The 27,826-nt window shown below is 43.3% G+C and overlaps 1 protein-coding gene across 1 annotated transcript in view; it reads right to left on the bottom strand.

Annotated features, from left to right (window-relative positions):
- Positions 1–27,826, bottom strand: part of LOC124549402 (phospholipase B1, membrane-associated-like) — a 147,717-nt gene that overhangs the window by 20,682 nt on the left and 99,209 nt on the right. Inside the window, exon 6 of the mRNA XM_047125242.1 lies at positions 7,629–7,783. Within this exon, the coding sequence (XP_046981198.1) occupies positions 7,629–7,783 (155 nt within the window). The remainder of the gene's footprint in view (positions 1–7,628; positions 7,784–27,826) is intronic.

The following is a 27,826-nucleotide window of genomic DNA, read 5'->3' as shown; positions in this document are numbered from 1 at the left end:
ACGTTAGAGCTACCATTTGTTTCTTCCCTTTCATCTCTATCACTTTTGGAATTTTGCTCTGGGCAATGGGCAGGCTTGTCTCGTCCATGTTATACACTCGGCCTGCTGGACATGATGTTTGTTGAAAGTATCTGCCAATAAATCAAAGAAAACCATCACATTCTCTTTATTGAAGCCTAAGGCTCTGGCACAAGATTTGCGAATTGACAGCTGATCCTTCAGTCTCTCAAGAAAAAGGTCAGCTCAAGCTCGTCCTGCTTCTCCTCCTTTGAAAGGGGTTGTCGAACTATTTCCCTGGTCAAGTAAAAATGCCATTCTTCTCAGATCCGCCAAAGTGCACCCAAAGAATTTTTGCTCCCTCTCAGTGAGATAAGAAACTAGCTCTTTTTTGAGGTCTGATTTTTAATCGGTTTCCTTTGTCTCTTGAACCGCTTGCTCAGGGATTTTATCAAGTTTAAGAAATCTCTGCAAAGTGGTACGAGGCATTCCAAATGTTTTAGCAGCACCTTTCACAGAAGCCTCCTTGCTTTCACAGCTGCTATGGCACGTACCATCTGAGAGTCATTCCACTGATGCCTCTGGTTCTTACATTCATAGCGCTTCTTCGTCCTCGGCATTCTGCAAGGACGAACAAAAGCACTAGGGTCCGTTATCGCAATTTCAAAATTCTGTTCGTTTGTTTGTTACTGCGTGAGCTGTATATATGAACTTTAAACAAAATTCGACTAAGCGTATCCCCGTAAAATTATTTAAATTATTTTACATAGTTTAAGAGAAAAGGTGGTGTAATTACGGGCCGTCCTTAAATATGGGGCCAATTTTTACACCAGCCCAATGGGTCCATTTTCACACCAACCGTTCTTAAGCAACGGGGCCACCATCCCGTCTAACCTAAAAGCGTGTGTAACGCAAAACGTACTTCTAAATGTAGCTTAGGATTCCGTTATTCCGGATATCACTGAGAAATTCTTATAAACTGATCAGAAGGACATAAAAAGAAGACGATTTCATATACCTGCCAAACGTTTACAGTCCTGAACAAACACCGATTCACACAATAACCGACGCTGTAACTACACTGTTTGAAACAATGCTTCCAACTGTTCACTGCTACCTTCTATCGACAACAAGCACCGTTGTCAGTCCTGGTCGCCAGACTGCAGCACTTCCCGTACCCTCTTAGTGAGGTGTGCCCATAATTACACCTGTGCCCATTTTTACAGCTTTTCCTCGACATGATTCCAATAAAACAATAATAACAATAATAAAAATAGTAGGTACAGTATTGTATATCATAATATGTGTAGTTCATGAGCAGTACACAACTATAATTTCCTTATTACATTTCTGTCGAATGTGAGTTCTAATGGAAATGAGTGGAAGTAGTAGATAAGGAAGCGAATCATGAGAGGAAGCTGCTCTTGGGGACAGAAAGGAAAAATAGTAGGATAAGATCAATAGAAGAAAGAAAATAGAAGTGAATAGGGTTGAGGAAAACACAGACAGTGTTGAAGATGTAGCAGAAATACTGGTTCGCTATTGGACAGCTGCCAAGAGGAGAACTACAGCCGTTCTCTTAATTGCCTCGAAAAAATAAAGTCACGTAATTAATTTTCCTATTTGTTTGCCAGTAAGTGTCTACAGTCTTGCCACAAACTGAAATCCCAGTACCACAGCACCTAAGCACAAAACAAAATAGCGCAGCCCGTTCACAAAATGTATCGTGAAGTGATGCGTTTTCTGCATTTAGCGCGGAATATAATTGCAACAGGATGCTGACTTGATGGAACAGATAACAACAGGTAAATCTTTAAACCGTTAAACAACAGAGAGGGTTTGTATTACACACAGGTTACTGCGTAAGTTGCGCAATAGTTATATAGCTGAAATGGACAAGGAGGTAGAGATAGAATGTTTTGGATAGGTACAGCCTAGTCCTTCTTCTTCCATACTGAATAATGATGGGAATTTAATATGCTGTAACAGATGATAGCCTGTGAAAACCACGTCTGATAGCATCGACACTACATGAGCTTAGGAAGGGATGACATGAGGAAAGAAGGGAGTTTTTTGAAGATATACCGCCTGTTAAATACCACCCGGACACCCTATGTAGCTCTGAATCGACCACTAGATATCACAAGCAGAGGATCCGCTAGCATAAAAGGAGGCAGCGAGTATTGTGATGTCAGTAGAGAAGAAGAAACAGGAGAATGGCTCGTTCAGGAGAATTCAGTGATTTCGAACTTGGACTACTCATTGGATGTCACTTGAGTGACATATATATCAAGGATATTTTATTCCATCTAACCCTGCCTAAGGTGAAAAAACAACCACGGCTAAAACAACTTCAGGCATACCTCATGTACTAGACGAACAGGGACCGTCGAGCATTGTGGATACTGGCTGTAAAAAGTCGCGTGAAGTCAGCTGAAGAGGTCACTTGTGAGTTTCAAAGTGCTGCCAGCAATCCAACTAGTGCACTAACTGTAAGTTGGCAGTTAAAAATATTGGGGTACAACAGTCAAGCAGCTTCTCATTAACCTGGTATTCCTGTAGTCAATTCTAAGCGATGCTTGAGGCTATGAAAAAAGCGACGACAATGGACTGATTTGAAGCGATGAATGACGCTATACTCTCTGACGGTCCGATCGAAGGGTTTGAGTTTGATGAATCCTTGGAGAATGTTACCTGACAAAATGTGCAACAGTGATGTACGAAGGAGACGGTGTTGCAGTGTGAGGATGTTTCTCGTAGCTAGGGTGTGGTGCCGTTATTGCTCTTAAGAAAACGGTGAATGCGATAGGATATGAACACATTTTACGGAATTGTGTAGAGGATCAGTTTCTTATACGATGACTGAATCAGCATGACAAGGCATTCTGTCATCTAGCAACGTCTTTGAGGCAACGGTTTGTGGGCAATAACATTCCCTAAAACGGAGGACTTTGAGCAGAATCCCAAACTGAGCCCACTGGAATGCCTTTTGGATGAGTTACAGCGCCGACTTTGCTCCAAACCCCAGCGTCCAATATCACTATCTTCTTTGGTTTCGGCGCTTGACGAAAGATGGTCTGCCCTTCCTCCAAAGACATTCAAAAGCCTCATTCAGAGTGTCCCCAGCAGAATTTAAACCATCATAAAAATGAGGGGTGGACACACCCCATATGTACGACCACTAATAGGTGTCTTTGAACGTATACTGTACTCCATGCAAGTGTAAATGGCTATATCGCGTCAACTGTAGTTTTACGCTGTAGTTTCCACATTTTTGTCGTGTCGAAGTACAGCAGTAGAGATTCAGTAATAAAAATTTGGGAAGCGTGGAAGTAAGTTCTAGCTTTGGCCATTCAAGTTTTCTGCAGATCAGGTCAGTACCAGGAAATGTCCCTATGAAACTGTTGCGGCCGATTTCTTTCCCCATCCTTGTCCTATCCGAGCAGCTACCGCCTTCGCTTGAAGCGACAGTTCTCGAAAGACATTTCATGCCATACACACTACTGGCCATTAAAATTGTTACATCACGAAGATGACGTGCTACAGACGTGAAATTTAACCAACAGGAAGAAGATGCTGTGACATGCAAATGATTAGCTTTTCAGAGCATTCACACAAGGATGGCGCCGGTGGCGACACCTACAACGTGCTGACATGAGGAAAGTTTCCAACCGATTTGTCATACACAAACAGCAGTTGACCGGCGTTGCCTGGTGAAACGTTGTTGTGATACCACGTGTAAGGAGGAGAAATGCATACCATCACGTTTCCGACTTTCATAAAGGTCGGATTGTAGCCTATCGCGATTACGGTTTATCGTATCGCGACATTGCTGCTCGCGTTGGTCGAGATCGAATGACTGTTAGCACAATATGTAATCGGTGGGTTCCGGAGGGTAATACGGAACGCCGTACAGGATCCCAACGGCCTCGTATCACTAGCAGTTGAGATGACAGGCATCTTATCCGCATGGCTGTAACGTTTGGACTATCAGCTCGGAGACCATGGCTGCGGTTACCCTTGACACTGCATCATAGACAGGAGCGCCTGCGATGGTGTACTCAACGACGAACCTGGGTGCACGAGTGACGAAACGTCATTTTTACAGGTGAATCCAGGTTCTGTTTACAGCATCATGATGGTCGCATCCGTGTATGGCGACATCGCGGTGAACGCACATTGGAAGCGTGTATTCTTCATCGCCATACTGGCGTATCACCCGGCGTGATTGTATGGGGTGCCATTGGTTATACTTCTCGGTCACCTCTTGTTCGCATTGACGGCACTTTGAACAGTGGACGTCACATTTCACATGTGTTACGACCCATGGCTCTACCCTTCATTCGATCCCTGCGAAACCCCACATTTCAGCAGGATAATGCACGACCGCATGCTGCAGGTCCTGTACGGGCCTTTCTGGATACAGAAAATGTTCGACTGCTGCCCTGGCCAGCTCATTCTTCAGATCTCTCACCACTTGAAAACGTCTGGTCAATGGTGGCCGAACAACTGGCTCGTCACAATACGTCAGTCACTACTCTTGATGAACTGTGGTATCGTGTTGAAACTGCATGGGCAGCTGTACCTGTACACGCCATCCAAGCTCTGACTCAATGTCCAGGCGTATCAAGGCCGTTATTACGACCAGAGGTGGTTGTTCTGGGTACTGATTTCTCATTATCTATGCACCCAAATTGCGTGAAAATGTAATCACTTGTCAGTTCTAGTATAATATATTTGACAAATGAATACCCGTTTATCATCTGTATTTCTTCTTGTTGTAGCAATTTTAATGGCCAGTAGTGTATCTGAAGTGATTTAGAGAATCTGTGGAAAAGTTAGGATGGCTAAACAAGGATTTAAATCCTGCATGTAACAGCAATATCGATATTCTCCACACTTATGTAACTTATTTGTCTGTTCTTATTTAATGTGACCTCTCTATTACCATGATCTTTTATGTAACATTTATGTAAATGTTTTATTAATTATTTATGACCAATTATGTCAATGTAACTAATCTATGGATGTAATTTTAAAAGGAAGTTCTGTTGAAACTCTACTTGCAATACCGGTTCATGCATAGGATACTTGGGTTTATAGTCACGTAAAACATGGACGAAACTCCCTCTGCACCGAAACTGACTTGGAGGGAATAGGAAACGTGAATCTGGCTGTCAAACTGCAAAGTTCTTTCGTGCCAACAGTCAGTCGGTGGCTGGCACGAAAAGTGCCCACATCTACTGTGCTGGACAAGGCAAGAGCAGCAACAAGGTTATATAATATAGTCTCGGATATGGAAGCAGTTTGCCTTATTATTCATGGCTCACATTGTTTAGGACCGTGCTATGAAAGTCCGACGCTTAGAAAAAAATTTTCATAGCTTGCTACATAGCAATGGCCGTGGGTACTTCTGCCGCCTTCTTGAGTTGCCACAGGCAATCGCCACACCACCTTCGCCTCAAATAATCAGTTGAGTACTGTATTATTGCACGGGCCCGATAATTGGTTTCTTATCGAAACAGTAACGCTATTTTGTTTAAGCTTTGTGTCAAACATCCATTTTTAATCGTTGGTCGTTTACTTAAGCATGGTGCTTTTCCAAGTGCTGCAATGTTTCCGAGTATCCTGTTTTACTGAACTGAAAAGTAGTTGCTGCCTTTAACTACATTTAATAAGCTGTTCGGAGTACTAAACTTCGTAAGTATTCAGTTAGCCTTGTTTCTGAAGTACTCCAAGTGGTTTTTTTTTTTTTTTTTTTTTTTTTTTTTTTTTTTTTTTTTTTTTTTTGTAAAAGGATAGTTACATTTTCACTAAAGTACAATTCTACGGAAGTGATCTGAAATGGTTTCCTTAGACGTCAGTATAGCATTTAAATTATTCGCATAAAACTATGATCAGCCAAAGTAGTATTGTCTAGTGAACTTGAAGGGCCAGCTTAAGGAATAGTTAACGTAAAGGTTTCTAGTAATAATTATACTTCATGTGCCTGTAGTTAGTTATTTGGTAAAACTAGTCAGCCTTGATCTGAATCTACTGGGAGATTAGTTTTGGGCCCTCTTGCTACTTGTTGAGCCAGTTTTGGAATCTATACTCAATAACAGTACTAATGAAGTGCATTATTCGTTTTATAACATATGTATGCTATAATAAGTAACTGGTTACAGCCATTCAGTCTGTGCCAGATTTATGGTCCATCTGTTTAAATTAAGGTATATAATATAAAGAAGTGAATGATCCTTAAGATAAGAAATAGTAATCAAGATGGAGAATACAGTTGACAGTAAACGATTTCAATGAGAGTATTCAAGAAATGGCTTTAAGCACTATGGGACTTAACATCTGAGGCCATCAGTCATCTAGACTTAGAACTACTTAAACCTAACTAACCTAAGTACATCACACACATCCATGCCAGAGGCAGGTTGGTTCAAATGGCTCTGAGCACTATGGGACTTAACATCTATGGTCATCAGTCTCCTAGAACTTAGAACTACTTAAACCTAACTAACCTAAGGACATCACACAACACCCAGGCAGAGAAAAGCCCGAGGAAGGATTCGAACCTGCGACTGTAGCAGCAACACAGTTCCGGACTGATGCGACTAGAACCGCTCGGCCACATCGGCCGGCCTGAGAGTATTCTATAATAATAAAGCCGATAAAAGAACTTCTTGTCCACTTAAGTATTGCTCCACCGTTAGTAATATTTTGCCTGCAATGGTCATTGGCTTCCTACTATAGTTTAGAGACAGTAAGTGCTTTTGAGAACCAGTTGTTGCCAAAACATTTAATATTACTTCTTTGTTGTTCTTGTCAAAGCACTGGTACAATGCTTGGTAAAGTATACTACTGTCTCGTGTCCTATAATCAAAAATAGAATTTCAATATCTAGTAAAGTGAATACCATTCGTTAACCTTTTCTATGAACCAAGCTATCACGGTACAACTTTGCCTAATTGGGCTGGCGATCGTTTCTTTTTATGCACTTACAGAACCTTGGTTCGATTCCCGTTTGTTTTGCTACTAGCTTAACCATCAGTACACAGTCATGGCCATATCTAATTCCTTTCACAGGTGTAACACTATCGGTACACTGCTAATTTCGTAGTAGCCAGTAGTATTACATGCTCTCCCCAACCACCAAGCGAGGTGGCGCAGTGGCTAGCACACTAGACACGCATTCGGGAGGACGACGACGGTTCAATCCCGCGTCCGGCCAACCTGATTTAGGTTTTCCGTGATTTCCCTAAATCACTCCAGGCATATGCCGGGATGGTCCCTTTGAAAGGACACGGGCGACTTCCTTCCCCGACCTTCCCTAATCCGATGAGACCGATGACCTCGCTGTTTGGTCTCTTCCCCCAAACAACCCAATCCATGCTCTTCCCAAATACATTTTGAGTTTGTTTCATTACTGTAGCAGCTCGTTTATCTTAAAATGAAGTGAACTACATGGTGTAATCGTTTTGTAAATAATTACACAATTCCCCTGGTTCTTTAACACACGTGTACAGTACGAGAGGGTTTAGAGTCGACAACCTGAGCTTCACCTTCGAAAGATATAAAAGTTGGAACTTCCAGTCTGACTACTTTCCACTGTTGTCGTCGCTCTCGGCGAGGGCACTCACCACGTCCAGGTCGACCTGCTGCCAGCGGGACATGATGTCGAAGAACTGCTGCCGCTGCGCCAGGAAGCGCGACCCCATCAGGCAGGGGCACTCCACGTGGTGCGTCAGCCAGCACCTCCCGGGCATGTCTTCGGCTTCCACCAGGATCCGCAGGTCTGTCAACACGCAGAAACTTCCATTCTATACTCTGCTCTCTCAATTTTAGTTCACCAGTTACTGTCAACATTCGGAAAAGTGAAAAAAATACGCCACTTTCATTATTCCACTATCTTTTCATTGTCTATGGACTTGAACACCATGATAATACGTAACCGCTAACAATTTGGTTATAGGGAACCTCAAAGAATTGACGGAGATCCGAAATGTGAAATAGTTTGGGTGAAGGTCACGGTTAAAGCAGGCTCAGACACGGTAACTGGATGTCTCTATAGGAAGTTCACTGAGGCTTTTTGCTGATGATGCTGTAGTATATCGAGAGGTTTTAACAATGGAAAATTGTACTGAAATGCAGGAGGATCTGCAGCGAATTGACGCATGGTGCAGGGAATGGCAATTGAATCTCAATGTAGACAAGTGTAATGTGCTGCGAATGCATAGAAAGAAAGATCCTTTACCATTTAGCTACAATATAGCAGATCAGCAACTGGAAGCAGTTAATTCTAGAAATTATCTGGAAGTAGGCATTAGGAGTGATAGTGATTTAAAATGGAGTGACCATATAAAATTAATCGTCGGTAAGGCAGATGCCAGACTGAGATTCATTGGAATAATCCTAATGAAATGCAGTCCAAAAACAAAGGAAGTAGGTTACAGTACACTTGTGCGCCCACTGATTGAATACTGCTCACAGGTGTGGGATCCGAACCAGATAGGGTTGATAGAAGAGACAGAGGAGATCCAACGGAGAACAGCGCGCTTCCTTACAGGATAATTTAGTAATCGCGAAAGCGTTACGGAGATGATAGATAAACTCCAGTGGAAGACGCTCAGTAGCTCGGTACGGGCTTTTGTTGAAGTTTCGGGAATATACCTTCACCGAAGAGTGAAGCAGTATATTGCTCCCTCCTACGTATATCTCGCGAAGACACCATGAGGATAAAATCAGAGAGATTAGAGACCACACAGAGGCATACCGACAATCCTTCTTTCCACGAACAATACGAGACTGGAATAGAAGGGAGAACCGATAGAGGTACTCAAAGTACCCTCCGCCACTCACCGTCAGGTGGCTTGCGGAGTATGGATGTAGATGTAGAATTAAAAGGAGAAATGCTGGGCTGAAAAGTTGACTAATACAGATATTAGTGTCAGTGGCGTTTAGAAACAGCTTGTATCTCTAAAATTATGTCTTATGGGTCCCCTGTACAGAAACGCAGCTGAGTTAATCCTTCTCTTAACTATCGGGTGGTTATGATTAAAGTGCAGCTACTCACAGAGGTCCAGTGAGCGCTGTAATTACCATAAGGCAGCAAAACTTGACAGATATTCTACGGCGTTAATGCGGAACCGATTTACTCTGGAAAGAGAATAGTTAGAATTATGGACACCAGGTGTGAATCCGGCGCTGTGAATGCAAGAGCAAATTTGAGAGCAAATGTTGATTTTATTATTAACCGCTGCTTACGCAATTTGTTCAGTATGAGCAGTCGGATACATACAACCTACAGGAATTCTACACCTGGTAGTCGATTATGTCATACATAATGCTCCTGCAGATGAAGCAGCAAATATCGACCATCGGTGCATATTGTCTACATCTACATATACATTGATACTCCGCAAGCCACCCAACGGTGTGTGGCGGAGGGCACTTTACGTGCCACTGTCATTACCTCCCTTTCCTGTTCCAGTCGCGTATGGTTCGCGGGAAGAACGACTGTCTGAAAGCCTCCGTGCGCGCTCTAATCTCTCTAATTTTACATTCGTGATCTCCTCGGGAGGTATAAGTAGGGGGAAGCAATATATTCGATACCTCATCCAGAAACGCACCCTCTCGAAACCTGGACAGCAAGCTACACCGCGATGCAGAGCGCCTCTCTTGCAGAGTCTGCCACTTGTCTCAACATTCCACATCCCGAACAGCGCTTAAAAATTTTCATAACTGTGAATAACAAAAAAAAAAGGCCGCTCCGTCAGTTGACTACTTCTGTCTAACTTGTCTTCAGTTTGTCACCTTCTCGCTGCAGTTCGTCCTGTAAATTATGATTCGATGGTATTCTACGACTGCGGTTATCCAGTAAGGAGTGCTCAAATGAAAAAGTACGGAACTTCGTAACAACCAAACTGGCTTAAATTTGCATATGCCGCTTTGGTACAACGCTGTGGGACACGAATGTATTGCCACCATCTCTCTCTAAAAAATTCAGAGCTGTTCCCTCAGCAGGCAGGTGATACTGTCTTCTTTGACGTCCGAGGTCTCGTACTCGTCGAATTCCTCGAGCACGGAAAAACCATTAAAAGTGACGTGTATCCTGAGACGCTCCGTAGCCTACGAAAGTCCATCAAGAGCAAACTACATGGGCTGCTCATGGAGGGAGTGATAATGTGCGTCTACATGTCTCCAAGGCCAAACAAAATGTAGTGGCAAAGTTCAAGTGGGAACAGCTTCAGTACAGCTCTACAGCGTGGATATGTCGCCCTGCAATTCCATGTGTTTTATCTGTTCAAAAACACTCTCAGAGGGAAGCGCTTCAACGCAGAGAATGAACTAGAGGGCAAAGTGCAGGACTGACTCCTGTCAGAGCGACAGAAATTCTGGGAACAGGGAATCCTTCGGCTCGGCAAATAGTGGAACAGTTCTGCTCAGACTTCTGGTGATTAATTTTGAATAAGTACTTCAATTATACCCACAGTGTTGTTTCGTACTTTTCGCTTTTGGACACCTCTTTTATAGGTGTACTCTCACTCTTTGTAAGTACAGATGCCGTCTTCTAGTTGTCTGTTGCATATAAAGGACGCAAGCAGATTCCACTGCCGATGGCTTAAAGGTGGTAGAATCTGTAGCATTACTATGATCAGGAATTACTCGTCTCTTGCGTCTGTTGCGTTAGATCTTCTCCAATAAGTTACATATAACGTGTTTGTGCTATCGTGTATCGATGCCACCCCACGAGTGTCTAAGTTGGTAATGGAATTGAAAGTTTCCATCAGATGCCAACAGCAGTCCTGTGGGATCCAACAGATCCAATGGCGCGTGTTCGCTGAGCCACGCCTCCAGTGGCTCTGAGTCATGACGCCCAGTCGTGTTCGGACTCACTTCACCACGTGATGCAACGCAGACGCCACATAGTCGCAGCTCCAACACCATCGTTCGTGCTATAATTCAGAGAGCCTCATCCTTGTTGACACTGAGAAAGCTGGATTCTATTTCTTGCTACATTACTTGTAATGAGTCTTCATACGCTTTCTAAAATTATTTCCTTGTCATTTATCAAGTGGCCGTTCTTATCTCTAATGAAAAAAGTTAGGGTCTGAAATCCACGTTTCCGATTTTTTTTGTATTGGTAGAATTGCCTTGAGTTCTTGCTTTGGCTCTCTGCCTCAACTTTTTCTAGCAAACTGGTTAGATATATTCTCTTCTCTGCTCTTAGGATTCGCTTTGTCTCCCTTCTGATATCGATAAAATGTTCCCTTTTCTGCTCATTCTTCCTGCCAGCTAGCCACTTCTCTCTCATCTTCCTTCTCTTTTATGTAGCCTTCTGGCATGTCTCGTTGAACCATTTCCTCTTCTTCATTATTTTCTTTCTTCCCAATATATCCTCCGCTACACTTAGTACCGTGGACTTTCTTTCTTTCCACCTTTCCTCCACGTTCTCTCTTGGTTCTAGGGTCTCTAGGACCTCAAAACGGTTTTTGATTTCTATAGCATGTTGTTCTTTAATGGCTCTTTCTCTTAGTTTCTCAACATTCGAAGCAGGTTCTAGTGTCCCCTTCTTCTTATGCATGTAGGTGAACATGAGTTTAAGCCTGCACACAATAAGGAAGTGGTCTGACGCACAGTCGGCTCCTCTATACGACCTGACATCCATGACTCTATGGCTTTAGCGCTGTCCATAGAACTGTAGAAAGATGGAAAGAAAACTTCTCAGAACTGTTGAATCGCCCAGACCAAGACGGGATTTTACTTGCAAGCACTACGGAGGAATGGAAAGATGAAGAAGAATGGAAAGTTAGTGAAGAAGACGTGAAAATCGCAATCAAAGGACTCAGAAGCAACGAAGCCTCAGGGGAGGACGGAATAACATCAAAATTAATCAAGGAGGGAAGTGAGAGCTTACACGTTGAGATATATAAACTGTTCAAGTTGATTTGGGAGGAGACACTGCCAGAAGAATGGAAATTGGATATAATATGCCCAATATACAAGAAGGGAAGCAAAATGGAATGCGGTAACTACGGAGGAATCAGCTTGTTGAATGTAACGTATAAGGTGCTGTCCATAATTATCCTCAGAAAATTGCAACCATTTATAGAGAACAACATACAGAAGTACCGAGCTGGCTTTCGACCAAACCGATCAAAAACAGATCACATTTTCACACTAAGACAATTGTTTGAAAAACATTGGGAATATGATGAAGATATCTACAGCCTGTTCGTCAATTTTCATCGTGCATATAACAGCATCCACAGGAATAGCCTATACACTGCCATGCGGGACTTCAGAATCCCTGAGAAACTAGTGAGAATGGTGCAAGCTTGTATGGAAGGGTCAAAGGCAGCAGTACGTTTCCGAGGAGCCACATCAGAAACATTCGAGATTGAGACAGCCGTCAGACAAGGGGATGCTCTCTCATGTGTTCTGTTCAGCGTAATCTTAGAGAAAGTAATAAAAGAATGTAGGCAACAGGAGAGGGCTGGAGTAGAGATGGACGGCAACTTCAATTGTCTCGCATATGCAGATGACGTAATACTGTAAAGTGAATCAAAGCACAAGTTGAAAGACACGTACCAGAAAATAGACAATATTGCACAGAAGGTAGGGCTCAAAGTGAATCGAGACAAGACAGAGTTCATGCAATTGGGAAGAAGACAAGAGCAGGTAGAATTTCTTGAGATAGATGGCAAGAGCTTCAAGACAGTAGACCAGTTCAAATACTTGGGATCTTGGTTTACCACAGACAACAACATAAAAATGGACATCAAGGAAAGATTAGCAGTGGGAACGAAATGCATGCATTCCCTCAGAGAGACGCTTGGCTCTAAATCGATCTCAGTGAACACTAAGATGAAAATCTACAACACAGTGATATGCCCAGCAGTAATGTACGGTTTAGAAACATGGAGCATGACTGAGAAAGGAAAAAACTATTAACATTTGAAAGAAGAGTAATGAGGAAGATATGGGGACCAGTTTTAGATAACGAAGAATGGAGGAGGAGGAGAAACGAGGAAATTTACCTTCTGATGCGACAACCAACTATCCTCCAGAAGATAAAGTGCAAAAGAATACAATGGGTGGGCCATGCAGCCCGTATGCCAAATGGAAGACAGGCGAAGATGGCACCAGAGGGGAAATCAAACACCAAACGCCCAATTGGACGACCAAGGCAGCGCTGGGTGGACGACCTGGCGAAGGACCTAGCAGCCCTGGGAACTGAAGACACCTGGAGGAACCGGGCACAAAACGTAAAGGAATGGAGGCAGTTTGTGGAAGCAGCGCGTGTTCTGCAGGTCCTGTGATCACTGAATACCTATCTATCTTCATACGCTTGGAGAAATACAAGTAAATAAATCTTCTGTTTACTGTCCTGCTGTCATGCGACAATAGTTGCTGCACCGCTCTGTTGCCCACCTCTCCTTACCATTATGCACGAAGTCTTACACAACAGTATTGCTTTCAATGGCGTGTTAAGACACTGTCTGATCAAAAGTATCCAGACACTTGCAACTAAGGCAAAACTGATCACTAGATGTCGAGAAAGGCTGTCCCGCTAGTATGAAAGGGCTCTAGGAGTATTCTGCTGTCAACAGCGAAGCAATAACAGCAGAATGGGCTGGCAAAGAGAGCCAGTGACTTCGAAAGTCAACCTGTGATTGGATGTTACCTGAGTAACAAATCCATCACGGACGTCTCAGAGCTTCTAAATCTGCCCAAATCGGCTGTTTGCGATTTGCTTGTGAAGTGGAAACACGATCACAGCTAAACCAAGACAAGGTAGACCTCATGCTGACAGACGGGGACTGCCGAGAATTACACGTGGTGATCGTAAAAAACAACGTCGTATAAGCGGAAGGAATCACTCGTCAGTTCAAAAGTGCTACCAGCAGTCTATTTAGCACAATGATAGTGCATAGGGGGATAAGAAGACTGCATTACAGTGGTCGAGCAGTTCGTTATATGCCATACATTTCTGTAACTAATGCTAAGCGATTCTTGAGGTGTTGTGAAGATCGACGCAATCGGACGTGTGTTTTATGGTGGTTAATCACGCTACCTTGGCAATACGATAGAAGGGTTTGGATTTAGTGACTGCCAAGGGAACGTCACGTTCGATCATGTGTGGTGTCAAAAGTGAAGACAGGGAGGCGTTTGTATAGTAAGGAGGTGCTTTGTGTGATTGGTGTGCGGTTCTCTTATTGCACTTAAGGAAACGCCAAATGCACAGGCAAGGGAAGTCATTTTGCAGCGCTGTATACTGAGTACTGTTGAGGAACAGTAGGAAGGCGTGCGTTGTTATCACGACAATCCCACCTGTCATAAGCAGCATCTGTGAGGCATTGGCTGGGGACAATAAAATTCCTAAAATGGACGCACCTGCCCTGAGTCCCAATACGAAACCTATGTACACTGAGATGACAAGTCGTCGGATACGTCCTAATATCGTGTCGGACGTCCTTTTGGCTGGTGTAGAGCAGAAACTCGACGTGCTGAGGACTCAACAACTCGTTGGAAGTCCCCTGCAAAAATATTGAGCCGCGCTACCCCTATTACCGTCCATAGTTGAGGAAGTGTTGCTGGTGTAGGAGTCTGTGCACAGCCTGACGTCTCGATTATGTTCCACAAATCGATAGGATTCATGTCGGGGTTCTGGGTGGCCAGTTCATACGCTCGGATTGTCCAGAGTGTTCCTCAGACTAATCGCGGTAATTATTCCCCGATCAATTAGCGCATTGTAATTTATAACAATTCGATACTTGTTTGGGAACATGAAGTTCATGAATACCTGCAAATGGGGTTCAAGTAGTCAGACATAACCATTTCTAGTAAATAATCGGTTCAGTTGGACCAGAGCACTCAGTCCATTCCACGTAAACACATCCTACAGCACCCTCTGCCAGGCACTTTATTGTGAATACCAGAGTAATCACGTAAATGTTAAAGAGCCTCCATCAGCTTACATAGAGCCTTGTTGACAACTTGGGTCCTCGGCTTCGTGAGCTCTGCGCCACATTAGAACCCTACTATCAGCTCTTATCTACTGAAGTCGGGATTCATCTGACCAGACCACGCGTTTTTAATCGTCTAGGGTTTGCTAGCAAAGGCACTCGCGTCGTTCGCGGTCCCCTGGAAGATAGCCCTTTAACGCCACATTTCGCCACATTGTCCTAACGGATACGTTCGTCGTACATCTCACATCGATTTGTGTGGTTGTTCCATGCAGTGTTGCTTGTCGGTTAGCATGACAACTCTACGCAAAGGCTGCTGCTCTCTGTCGTCATGGGGAGACCATCGGCCACTGCGTTGTCCGTGGTGAGAGGTAATGCCTGAAATTTGGTATTTTTGGAATACGTTTGCCGCAGTGGATCTCGGAACATTGAATTCCCTAACGATTTCCGACCTAGAGCGAAATACTCGTATTAAAAAGGGTGCAAGATAGGGATCTGATCTTTCGCTCCTACTGTTCGACCTATACATCGAAGAAGCAATTATGGAAATAACAGAACGGTTCTGGAGTGGAATTAATATTCAAGGTGAAAAGATATCAAAGAGACAATTCGCTGATGACATTGCTGTCCTCAGTGAAAGTGGAGAAGAATTACATGACCTGTTGAAAGTAATGAACAGTATAACGAGTAGAGAATATGGACTGAAAGTAAATCGAAGCTAAACGAAAGTAATGAGGAGTAGCAAAATGAGAACAGCGAGCAACTTAACATCAGGACTGATGATCACGAAGCAGAAGAACATAAGGAATTCTGCTACCTACGATGCAAAATAATCAACGATGGATGGAGCAACGAGGATATCACAAGCAGACGAGCTCTGGCAAAAAGGGCATTCCTGGCCAAGAGAAGTCTACTAGTATCAATCATAGGCTTATGGTAGTGAAACATGGGCTATGGGAAAACCGGGACAGAGAAGAATCGAAGCGTTTGAGACGAGGTACTGCAGACGACTGTTGAACATTAGGTGGACTGATAAGGAATGAGGAGGTTCTGCGGAGAATTGGAGAGGAAATGAATATGTGGAAAACACTGACAAGGAGAAGGTACAGGATGACAGGACATCTGCTAAGACATCAGGGAATAACATCCATGGTACTAGAGTGAGCTGTAGAGGGTAAAAACTGTAGAGGAAGACGGGGACTGAAATACATCCAGCAAATAATTCAGGACATAGGTTGCTGTTATGAGATGAAGATCTTGGTACAGGAGAGGAGTTAGTGGCGGGCCGCATTGACCCAGTCAGAGAGGAAGAGAAAAACAATTTTCGAAATGAAATTTCCCATGCGACTAGCCCCAGCTACGATTCCACCTCCAAAGTCTGTTAATTCCCGTCATCCGGCCATAATCAGATCGGAAACCTTTTCACCTAAATCATCTGAGTACAAACAACTGTTCTTTAAATACACTGTCCTTTTATACTTTGAGTACCAGATAACACCGCTATTTGTACTTGTGCGTATCCATATCCGATAACTTTTGTCACCTCAGTATGATACCTATAGGTTGATGATGATGGCGGTTTTGGTTTGTGGGCACTCAACAGCGTGATTATCAGCGTCCGTACAAATTCGCAATTTTCTCACTTTCCATTTTCGCCATTTTCCCGAATGATGATGAAATGAAGAGGACAACACAAACATCCAGTACCCGTGAGCTGAAAATCTCCGCTGTGGGTTGAGAGAACGCCTCTCCCATCAACCTTCTATTCCCATCTACACCTCTACCTTCGCTGGTTTCAGCTCCTGAGGATGAATGTGCTGCCTTTCCTCCAAAGGCATCCAGTTATTTCACTGGTAGCGTACCCAGCAGAGCTCAAGCCGTCATAAAGGCGTAAGGTGGGCATATCCCATGCAAAAGTCCTCTAATAGGATCAAATAGCGCATAATTATTTGCATGCTGCTTCCTGACGTTACAATTTTCGCAGACAGTACTGGCTGTAAAATGGGCACTAAGCATAACGAAGAACCAGAAACCAAAATTAAGAAAGGTACAGCAAAACAACTTCATTCCAGTCGTGTTTATGAAAGTTACTGATATTGACAATCAAAACTGCTGAGACTTACAGCATTTATAACCAAGATCATCCGCTTGTGCCAGACTTCATCTTTTACATAAATGGAGATGAACTTTAACTTACTCACAGAACTACAAAGTTTTTTTTAAATAACCACCAAATTTTAAGCGGATATACGTATTACATACATGTACATAGAGTCATGTGGTTTATTTTAAGCTTAGAGTCATTGTTTTCATTTATCTCTCACGAATGATCAACGGGCCCTCAACCGAGCGCTCGACAAACATCCAGGAGGTAGTTAAGCTCATTTCATATTTACGGGAAAATAATGAGAGTTACTGCATTAAGTGCTGTTACTTTGCGACTTCGTAGTTCGCCAAAATGCTTGGAATTTTTCATAGATTCCCATAAAAAATCACATTCCATGAGATCAGTCAACTGTGGATGCAACTTGGCATTACGAGATGTGTACGTATCATCGTCGAATTATTCGAGCTATATGAGTTGGGATAGTGTACTCTCTGCCAAAATCGCGCTGCACACTTCTAACTAAATTGTAACATTTGAAAAGAGGACGCTAAATGTTTTTATTTCTTTTTTGCTGTGGTTATTGCCATTTCGACTCGTCACACATCAGGTAACGAGCGGATGAGCAAGCGAGCAAAAAAATGGTTCAAATGGCTCTGAGCACTCTGGGACTTAAACATCTGAGATCAACAGTCCCCTAGACTTATAACTACCTACACTTAACTAACCTAAGGACAACACACACATCCATGCCCGAGGCAGGTTTCGAACCTGCGACCGCAGCAGCAGCAGCGCGCTTCCGGACTGAAGCGCCTAGAACCGCTCACCCACAGTGGCCGGCTAGCTAGCGAGCAGCCAAGCGCTCCAGCTGCATCAGGTAGCCATCTACCGGCAGCCAAGTGAACCAGCTACCCACAACTGGCGCAAGGTGAACTAGCTACGATCCGTAACCCAAAACTCACACAAGTTTCTAACGTCATTCATGCGGGACATTGGTTTCCAACTTTTCTGAAAATATTTCCTGTGAGTGAAGTCAGACATTGGCTAATACTCATCCCCTCCCTCCATCATCAACAACATTGACGCCCAACTGAACTTCATAATGAAAAAAGAATTTTCTTTGAACGCTTTTGTTTTGTAAAATGATGGAAAATAAATATTATTTAGTTTTCGTAAGTGCATTATTAAATTCCGAAACAATGAGTCGATGAGAGAGTTGGTACCGCTTAATTCTAACAACATTATATTTGCATTTATAGAAAGATCTTAATCTAATTTTCAGGGCATCGCGACTGTTACCTAAAACTGCTCTGCAGAAAAAAAAGCTAATTATCCACATTGACTGTAGGTACTTACAAAACGTGCTTCCCCTGCACCACTGCTCTCGCTAGTAACAATTGCTTTACTCACACTCTGCAACCCCATTTTAAAATCAACCAAGTTAATGAATGTACACTATGTCTACTGCTTGTGTACCACTAGATTCTTGGACTCCTTTCCCCTGAAATGGTAGAAACTGGAAGGCTTCAGGCTGCCAATACTTTACGTAGCAGCCGTTACGTAATTACTGCTGTATTGTGATCTCAATTAGATCGTTTATTGTAATGAAGTAAATAATGAAGAAGTTTCTGGTCCATTGTGGGAACTACATACAACTCCGAAAAGGCATTTTTATGAGAAACTTGAGCATATATGTATCAATTTTAGTGTCACAGTGGATGATACAAATTATATGTGCAGTAGGTGGACTGTGTGAGGAAGAAGGAAGATGAATTTCCAACATTCGTTTCACGGGCTTTAACCTCTGCCACATTGTCTCATAGTGTCTGAAATAAAAATATAGTTGTTGGTAACTTATTTAATAAGTATTACAGTTTTACGAAACCCTGATGATAATCTGCCAGGATGTTTCATATCAGCGCACACTCCACAGCAGAGTGAAAATCTCGTTCTGGAGACTAATGATAATAATAATAATGATATTTTGAAAATAGTTCAGTTTCGAGACCAAAAACTTACTGACCCCTTTTTTTACCCTTTAGAAAAATTCATTTTACCACTCAGGGGATGGTTTTTGAAACAGCCTATCGTTCGTCTCCTAATTTAGCAGCTTGCAGAGCGTCACGTAGTTAATCGAGGTAAACCTCGCTGTAATCTGTAAGTACAAAACTGGAGCAAAAGTTACAGAAAGAAAGTACAGGAATTTTGTGAAGCAACAAATACAATATGATCAGTCCAGCGTGTAAGCACGACTGCCCAATGATCCCACTCTTTCCACTGTTGATAATGACTATATCGTTTGTAAATGGTTGATTATATGAAAGCAAGAACTTGTGAGGATACGGTATCGTCACACGGCAAGATATTTGAAATCACTTGTTAATTTAAACGGTAAAGTTAGCGATCCGCCGCGCCACAGGTTGTGTGTTACAGCTACCTCCAGTTTAGCTGAGGGCATAGATAAAAAAATAATTTGTGATCGTAGGCAATGCTTTTCATTGTTGTCGCTTGACACGAGCACGAGTGTGATCTTTGCAGCGAAAAAAAAATCTGGGAGCTGAGCTGAAATAGTGCACTAGCTGGCACTGTTAGGCTGGCCGCGCTCGGTTTCAGTGTGAACGCGATCGGCAACATATGGTGGCACGTGGAATGTGGCTTAGCTTTGTCTAGTTACAAGTGCTCGTAATTCTTTAGTATCCGCATTTAAACATACAGTTCGTGATCTCTTAACAATCATTGTTGTCAATCGATGGTGTCATCATCCGCTTCCCTAAATGATCAGCACTTGCAGTCAGTTGATTACTAAATTCATGGAGAAAAGTGAAGCCGAAATCCTCGTAGTATAACAGCCCAGTTAAACTTTCTGATCTCTCAACAATAATTGTTGTCAATCGATTCTGTCATCACCCGCTTCCCTAAATGATCGGCACTTGCAGTCAATTGATTATTAAATTCATGGAGAAAAGTGAAGCAGAAATCGTCGTAATGTAACAGCACAGTTACACTGCCCCCCCCCCTTCCTTTTCGTTGTTTATAATAACGATATAATTTTTAAATCGTTGTCTATATTAAAGCGAGGACGTAATAGGTGATAATTTTAATCATGATACTACTAGTTGCCTATGATATAGTTGTAATAGAAAAAACTGAATAAATGGTTGAAATTGCAGTACATAACTTGAGTCAAATTGTCCCTAAACTTGGGACTGAGCGAGGTGGCGCAGTGGTCAGCCCACTGGATTCGCATTCACGAGGAGGGTGGTTCCAATCTGCTTCTGGCCATCCTGATTTAGGTTTTCCGTGATTTCCCTAAATCCTTCCAAACAAATTTCGAGATGATTCCTTTGAAAGGGCACTGCTCACTTTCATCCCCATCCTTAACTCGTGCTTCGTCTCTAATGGCCTTGTAGTCGAAGTAACGCTAAACTCAAATGGCTCTGAGCACTATGGGACTCAACATCTGTGGTCATCAGTCCCCTAGAACTCAGAACTACTAAAACCTAACGAACCTAAGGACATCACACACATCCATGCCCGAGGCAGGATTCGAACCTGCGACCGTAGCAGTCGCGCGGTTCCGGACTGAGCGCCTAGAACCGCTCGGCCACCACGGCCGGCCGCTAATCTCAGATCTCCTTCTTTATGTGCAAAATGTGGAAAGACAATATCGACACATAAAATAAAAGTGATGACATTTCAATGTTAGAACCCATTAGACTCAAAATTGTTATGGGTGGACAAATATCTAGGAAGCCACTTTAAATTTCCCACGTCAGATAATGCAGAGATAAAATTGGCCAAATTAAGATATTTATGGGGTACCATACAATGAGCATTAAAACATTACGTACAGAATGAACCGTTAATAATTTTAGTTTGCTGCTGTGTGGTAGCGAATGGCGGGACAATAACATAGCAGCAGTTACAACAAAAGGATAATCAGGGTTGAAGTTCGTCCGCCTTGCAGCAGGATGATCTTTACTGGATGACAGAATAAACACTATATGTATAACCTTTAAAAACGAAATGTACAACCTTTTACAACTATAGTTGAAAATAAAGTCTGCAATGGAAAGACCATGTCCAACGTATACCTAACAATACGATAAAGAAAGCTCCAATATTATATAACCTAACAGCAAAGAGAAACGTTGGACGTCCCTTAAAGAGATGGTGTGAACAATTCTGAGGCGGAACAGGCCAAAAAGACTGATGGTTGAAGACAATGATGACGATGATGATAAAGCAGTATCATTTATTATAAAGACATTAAAAGTAGAAATAATAGAATAAACAATATTTCTAATTTATCCCGTTTTTACATCACTTATGAAAGCACCTTAGAATACAAATAAATCGCTCTCGCTTCCTTCAAACGGCAATTCGAACCTTTTGCAAAGCTGAAATCTTCCTACAATTGAAATACGTACTCAGTTAAATTCTGTGGAATAACAATCTTGCAATGTTGAGATCAAGGGACAAACATAAACAGTATTCCAGAATGAGATTTTCACTCTGCAGCAGAGTGTGCGCTGATATGAAACTTCCTGGCAGATTAAAACTGTGTGCCGGACCGAGACTCGAACTCGGGACGAGATACTGTCAGAAGTAAAGCTTTGAGGACGGGGCGTGAGGCGTCCTCGGGTAGCTCAGTTGGTAGAGCAATTGCCCGTGAAAGGCAACGGTCCCGAGTTCGAGTCTCGGTCCGGCACACAGTTTTAATCTGCCAGGAAGTTTCATATCAGCGCACACTCCGCTGCAGAGTGAATATCTCATTCTGGAAACATCTCCCAGGCTGTGGCTAAGCCATGTCTCCGCAATATCCTTTCTTTCAGCGTTGCTAGTTCTGCAGGGTTCGCAGGAGAGCTTCTGTAAAGTTTGGAAGGTAGGGGACGAGATACTGGCAGAAGTAAAGCTGTGAGGACAGGGCGTGAGTCGTGCTTGGGTAGCTCAGTTGGTAGAGCAATTGCCCGCGAAAGGCAAAGGTCCCGAGTTCGAGTCTCGGTCCGGCACACAGTTTTTATCTGCGAGGAAGTTTCATAAAGAGTATTGCCGTAAGGTACATATAATTATGTAGATACAACTAGAGTTTTAATGTACATGTGTATCCATACCTGACTTGTTATTGAATACTACTTGCATTTCCAAGTGCGCTGTTAAATGCTGTTTCCAACAAGCCGGCACATTAGGGAAGACCTGAGTCAGCAGTTCGCACAGTAGCGTTCCGTCGCAGCAGGTGGGTAGTGGGATTACTGATCTGTATTCTGGAGGCCGTACAGTTACGCGGCGAACGGCGGACGTCGTGCCAAGATGGCACTTGGTAACCAGCATCGCGACCTTGGTACTACATACGGTTTACGGTCACGTCGGCTCACGTAACTCGTGAGACTATGACGGCGCACAAATGACTCCTGTGATGGAGAATAAAAATACTGTGTGCCATAGTTTTCAGTACTATCATCGTGCAGTTTCGAAGCTTAACATACAAACTGTTATCACACAAGCAACATTTACAGTTTTTCTAATGCTTAAAAAATTAACTGTTGGAAGAATTCAAAAATGGATCTAGTATTCTTTATCTCTGTCTGGTATGCAAGTACTCTCAGTTTCTAACTTGCAGACTTTCTTGATCTGTCAAGACTGTGACAGATGGAGCCGTGTGACAGTGACAGTCTCAATGAGGGAGCTCATTCAAAGTCTCCGACACCCTAGCCCACAGCTATCTCTTCTTTACTGTGGTTATACCACTCATTAAAATCCCATTAACTTCACATTTACCTAAGATATATATGAAAATGGTGGACGGGGACCAAGGAGCTCTCGGGGTGTTATACCAATTCCCCTAATGAACGGGTTCGAGGTGCTGTCCTTCACTGAAACTGAAACCAAGCCACGAAGCCAGTGCCTGTTTTGGCGAAATCTATTTTGTCCATTGTCAAGAGGAGGCAAACACAAAAGGGTGGGGGTCTATTAACCGTCGCCAGTTCAAATGTACGGTGAGTGATCGTACCCTTTATGGCAATGGCAACCAGGAACAGGAAAGGACACTAGGTGCACTCGGTGTGTACGCCTGGGACCTCATTCAACATGTCGAAGAGGCCATTCCGGCAGCCATTGAGGGAACAGGTGCAACCAATTGCAGATTGTGGCTAACAAAGAAACAAATGATGCCTGTCGTCTGGGTTCCGAGTTCACACTTGGATCATTCCAGAGATTGGCAGAGAGGGTTGAGAAGACCAGCCTTGGACACGGAGTTTCAAAGATCTCACACATTTGTCCCCAGAACCGATAGTGCCACCTTGGTTCTGAGTCGTATGGAAGGTCTGAATCAGAGACTTCGAGGGTTCTGTGACAAGCTAGTCGGCAACTTCCTGGACTTTTGTCATATTGTTGAGAACTGTAGGGTCTCCCAAATGGGTCATGTGTGCACTACATGTCAGAGGCTGTTACCCAGGTAGCTGACTTTGTGTGGGGTGCACACAGTGCCTTTTTTTAGATTAAAAGATTTCCCATCCAGATAACGATAGCTGTTGGAAATCCAAAATTATCAGAGTAAATCCAAAGTAATGCCTCCCACAAGTAAGAGTATTAAAATCCTAGTGGTTAACTGCCGAAGCATTCGGAACAAAGAGCCAGAGTTCGAGGTATTTCTGGGAAGCAGTAAAGATCAGGTAGTACCAAGTACGGAAAGCTCATTGAAACCTAAAATTGATAACAGTGAGATTTCTGGTCAAAATTTAACTGTATATCGAAATGATATCATAACGGGAAATGGAGGTGGTGTATTTGTCGCAGTAGACAAGAAAGTTAAATCCACCGAGATAGAAACTGAAAATGTATGTGAGATTGTTTGGGCTTGACTCAGTATCGGAGGTGGGCACAAAATTATAACTGGATCCTTCTATCGCCCACCACACTCGTCTCATGATCTAACCGAAAACCTTATAGAAAACCTCAGTTCGCTAGTACGTGAGTTCCCCAATCATACTGTAATCATCGTGGAGACTTTAATCGTCCAACAATCAATTGGAAAAATTACAGTTTTGTTACTGGCGGGCGTGATAAGATATCCTCTGAAACGTCACTAAATGCCATCTCTGATAACTACCGTACCTAAGGCAGATAGTTCGGAACCCTACTCATGATGGAAATATATTGGATCTAATAGCAACAAATAGATCTGACATCTTCAACGATGTCCAGTTGAAAATAGTATCAGTGACAATGACATGCTTGTGGCAAGCCGGCCGTTGTGGCCGAGCGGTTCTAGGCGCATCAGTCCGGAACCATGAGGCTGCTACGATCGAAGGTTCGAATCCTACCTCGGGCATAGATGTGTGTGATGTCTTTAGGTTAGTTAGGTTTAAGTAGTTCTAAGTCTAGGGGACTGATGAACTCAGGTGTTACGTCCCATAGTGCTTAGAGCCGTTTGAACCACTTTGCTTATGGCAACAATAATTGCAGGATTACAAAAGGTAACTAAAACAAACACTAAGATATATATCTTCAGTACAGTAGATAAAAAATCAGCATTGTGTTATCTCAAAGAGGAAATTGAAACTTTCGGTACAGGGTAGGAGCATGTTGAAGAACTATGGCTCAAAAATAAAAGGATAGTTGACCATGCACTGGATAAATAGGTGCCCATTAGAACAGTTCGTAATCGAAATGACCCTCCACGGTGTGCATTCACTGTAAAGAAACTTCTAAACAAACAAATACTATTGTATAATAGGTCTAAAACAAAGCACAGGAATATAGATGGAGAGACGCTGAATAAAATGCGTTTGGCTGGTAAAAAAGCAATGCCTGAAGCCATCAGTGAACACCGTAGCAGAATACTGTCAAATGATTTTTCACAAAATGCAAAGAAAATCTGGTCCTATGTAACGGCTATTAGGGGCACCAAAAGAAGTGTCAGTCCCTAACGAATGAGACAGGAACTGAAACTGAGGTTAGCAAAGAAAAAGCTGAAATGCTCAACTCTGTTTTCAAATGTTCCTTTACAAAGAAAAACCCAAGAGAATTGACCCAATTTAATCCTCGAACTACTGAAAATATGACTGAAATAAGTACTAGTGTCAGTGGTGTTGAGAAACAACTAAACTGTTAAAATTAAACGAAGCTCCAGGGCCTGGTGGAATCACTTTCTATACCCAATTTTCGGCTGAGTTGGTCCCTCTTCTAACTATAATATACTGTAGATTCCTCGAACCATAAACCGTATTTAGTAGTTGGAAGAAAGCACTGGTCACGCCCGTATACAAGATGGGTAGTACCTTGATCCACAAAACTGCCATCCAATATCTTTCACTCCGATTTGTTGTAGAATCTTAGAACATATTCTGAGCTCAAACATGATGATGTACCTGGAACAGAATTATCTCCGCCATGCCAACCAACACGGATTCCGAAAGCATCGATAATGTGAAACCAAACTCAGCTGGCCGCGGTGGCCGTGCGGTTCTAGGCCCTGCAGTCCGGAACCGCGGGACTGCTGCGGTCGCAGGTTCGAATCCTGCCTCGGGCATGGATGTATGTGATGTCCTTAGGTTAGTTAGGTTTTAGTAGTTCTAAGTTCTAAGGGACTGATGACCTAAGATGTTAAGTCCCATAGTGCTCAGAGCCATTTGATCAAACCAAACTCACACTTTTGTCACACGACATATTGAAAAATTCGGACGAAGGAGGTCAGGTAGATGAAGTATTTCTTGATTTCTGAGCAGCATTTGACTCAGTACCACCCTTACACTTATTGTCAAAAGTACTATCATGTGGTGTATCAAGTGAAATTTGAGACTGGATTGAGGACTTTTTGATAGGGAGTACCCAGCATGTTATCTCGCATCGTGTAACGTGCAAACATCGACACGCCCATGTAACCGTCTATTGCACACATTATGCTGGCATAGATGCCTGTTACCCTAGAGAGTCCACGAAAAACTAGGGAGGAAATGGTACGTGATAGCTTCATGGGTAATCTTCGTGCAGTTTGAGGGGTTATATCGTAACCGTTGCTCATATGCAATTGGTAGCAGGGCACTAATGAATCCCCAAAGGAAATCGACTCTTCAGACGATGAAATGAAAGGATAGTATTGCATTTTTGGCCAAGAGACTCCGTCTTGGATTGTTCGGTAGCCTAGTGCAAGACTTTTTTTTTGACGCAACTTTAGCGAGTTGCGCATCGACTCTCAGACGATGGCTCTGGTCGAATTACCCCGACGCCTCAACCAGTGCCGCTTATTCAGGATATTCAGCGACATCTCCTGACTGCGGGTGGCTCCCCCTAATGTGTAAAGCAACAACGGGCTGAGCTTAATTTTTGTCTGTGTTGTAACAAACTAGAAAAGACGTTCATCTTACCTTGGTGCAAGCGTTGAGATGTTTCGCCACTTCAGTGGGAAATACACTACTGGCCATTAAAATTGCTACACCAAGAAGAAATGCTGATGATAAACAGGTATTCATTGGACAAATATATTATACTAGAACTGACATGTGATTACATTTTCACGCAATTGAGAAATCAGTACCCAGAACAACCACCTCTGGCCGTAATAACGGCCTTGATACGCCAGGGCATTGAGTCAAACAGAGCTTTGATGGCGTGTACAGGTACAGCTGCCCATGCAGCTTCAAAACCATACCACAGTTCATCAGGAGTAGTGACTGGCGTATTGTGACGAGCCAGTTGCTCGGTCACCATGGACCAAACGTTTTCAATTGGTGAGATATCTGGAGAATGTGCTGGCCAGGGCAGCAGTCGAACATTTTCTGTATCCAGAAAGGCCCGTGCAGGACCTGCAACATGCGGTCGTGCATTATCCAGCTGAAATGTAGGGCTTCGGAGGGATCGAATACGGGGTTGAGCCACGGGTCGCAACACACCTGAAATGTAACGTCCACGGTTCAAAGTGCCGTCAATGCGAACAAGAGGTGACCGAGACGTGTAACAATGGCATCCCATACCATCACACCGGGTGATACGCCAGTATGGCGATGACGAATACACGCTTCCAATGTGCGTTCACCGCGATGTCGCCAGACACAGATGCGACTGTCATGATGCTGTAAAAAGAATCTGGATTCATCCGAAAAAACGACGTTTTGCCATTCGTACACCCAGGTTCGTCGTCGAGTACACCATCGCAGGCGCTCCTGTCTGTGATGCAGCGTCAATGGTAACCGCAGCCACAGTCTCCGAGCGATAGTCCATGCTGCTGCAAACGTCGTCGAACTGTTCGTGCAGATGGTTGTTGTCTTGGAAACGTCCCCATCTGTTGACTCAGGGATCGAGACGTGGCTGCACGATCCGTTACAGCCATGAGGATAAGATGCCTGTCATTTCGACTGCTAGTGATACGACGCCGTTGGTATCCAGCACGCGGTTCCTTATTGCCCTCCTGAACCCACCGATTCCATCGTTTGCTAACAGTCACTGGATCTCAACCAACGCGAGCATTAATGTCGCGATACGATAAACCGCAATCGCGATAGGCTACAATCCGACCTTTATCAAAGTCTTTAACGTGATGGTACGCATTTCTCCTCCTTACCCGAGGCATCACAACAACGTTTCACCAGGCAACGCTGGTCAACTGCTGTTTGTGTATGAGAAATCGGTTGGAAACTTTCCTTATGTCAGCACGTTGTAGGTGTCGCCACCGGCGCCATACTTGTGTGAGTGCTCTGAAAAGCTTATCATTTGCGTAACACAGCATCTTCTTCCTGTCTGTTAAATTTCGCGTCTGTAGCACGTCATC

This window comes from Schistocerca americana, chromosome 1, assembly GCF_021461395.2.
Source record: "Schistocerca americana isolate TAMUIC-IGC-003095 chromosome 1, iqSchAmer2.1, whole genome shotgun sequence".
NCBI lineage: Eukaryota > Metazoa > Arthropoda > Insecta > Orthoptera > Acrididae > Schistocerca > Schistocerca americana.
Note: the sequence above shows the minus strand (reverse complement) of the source record. Positions and strands in the feature narration are given on the sequence as shown.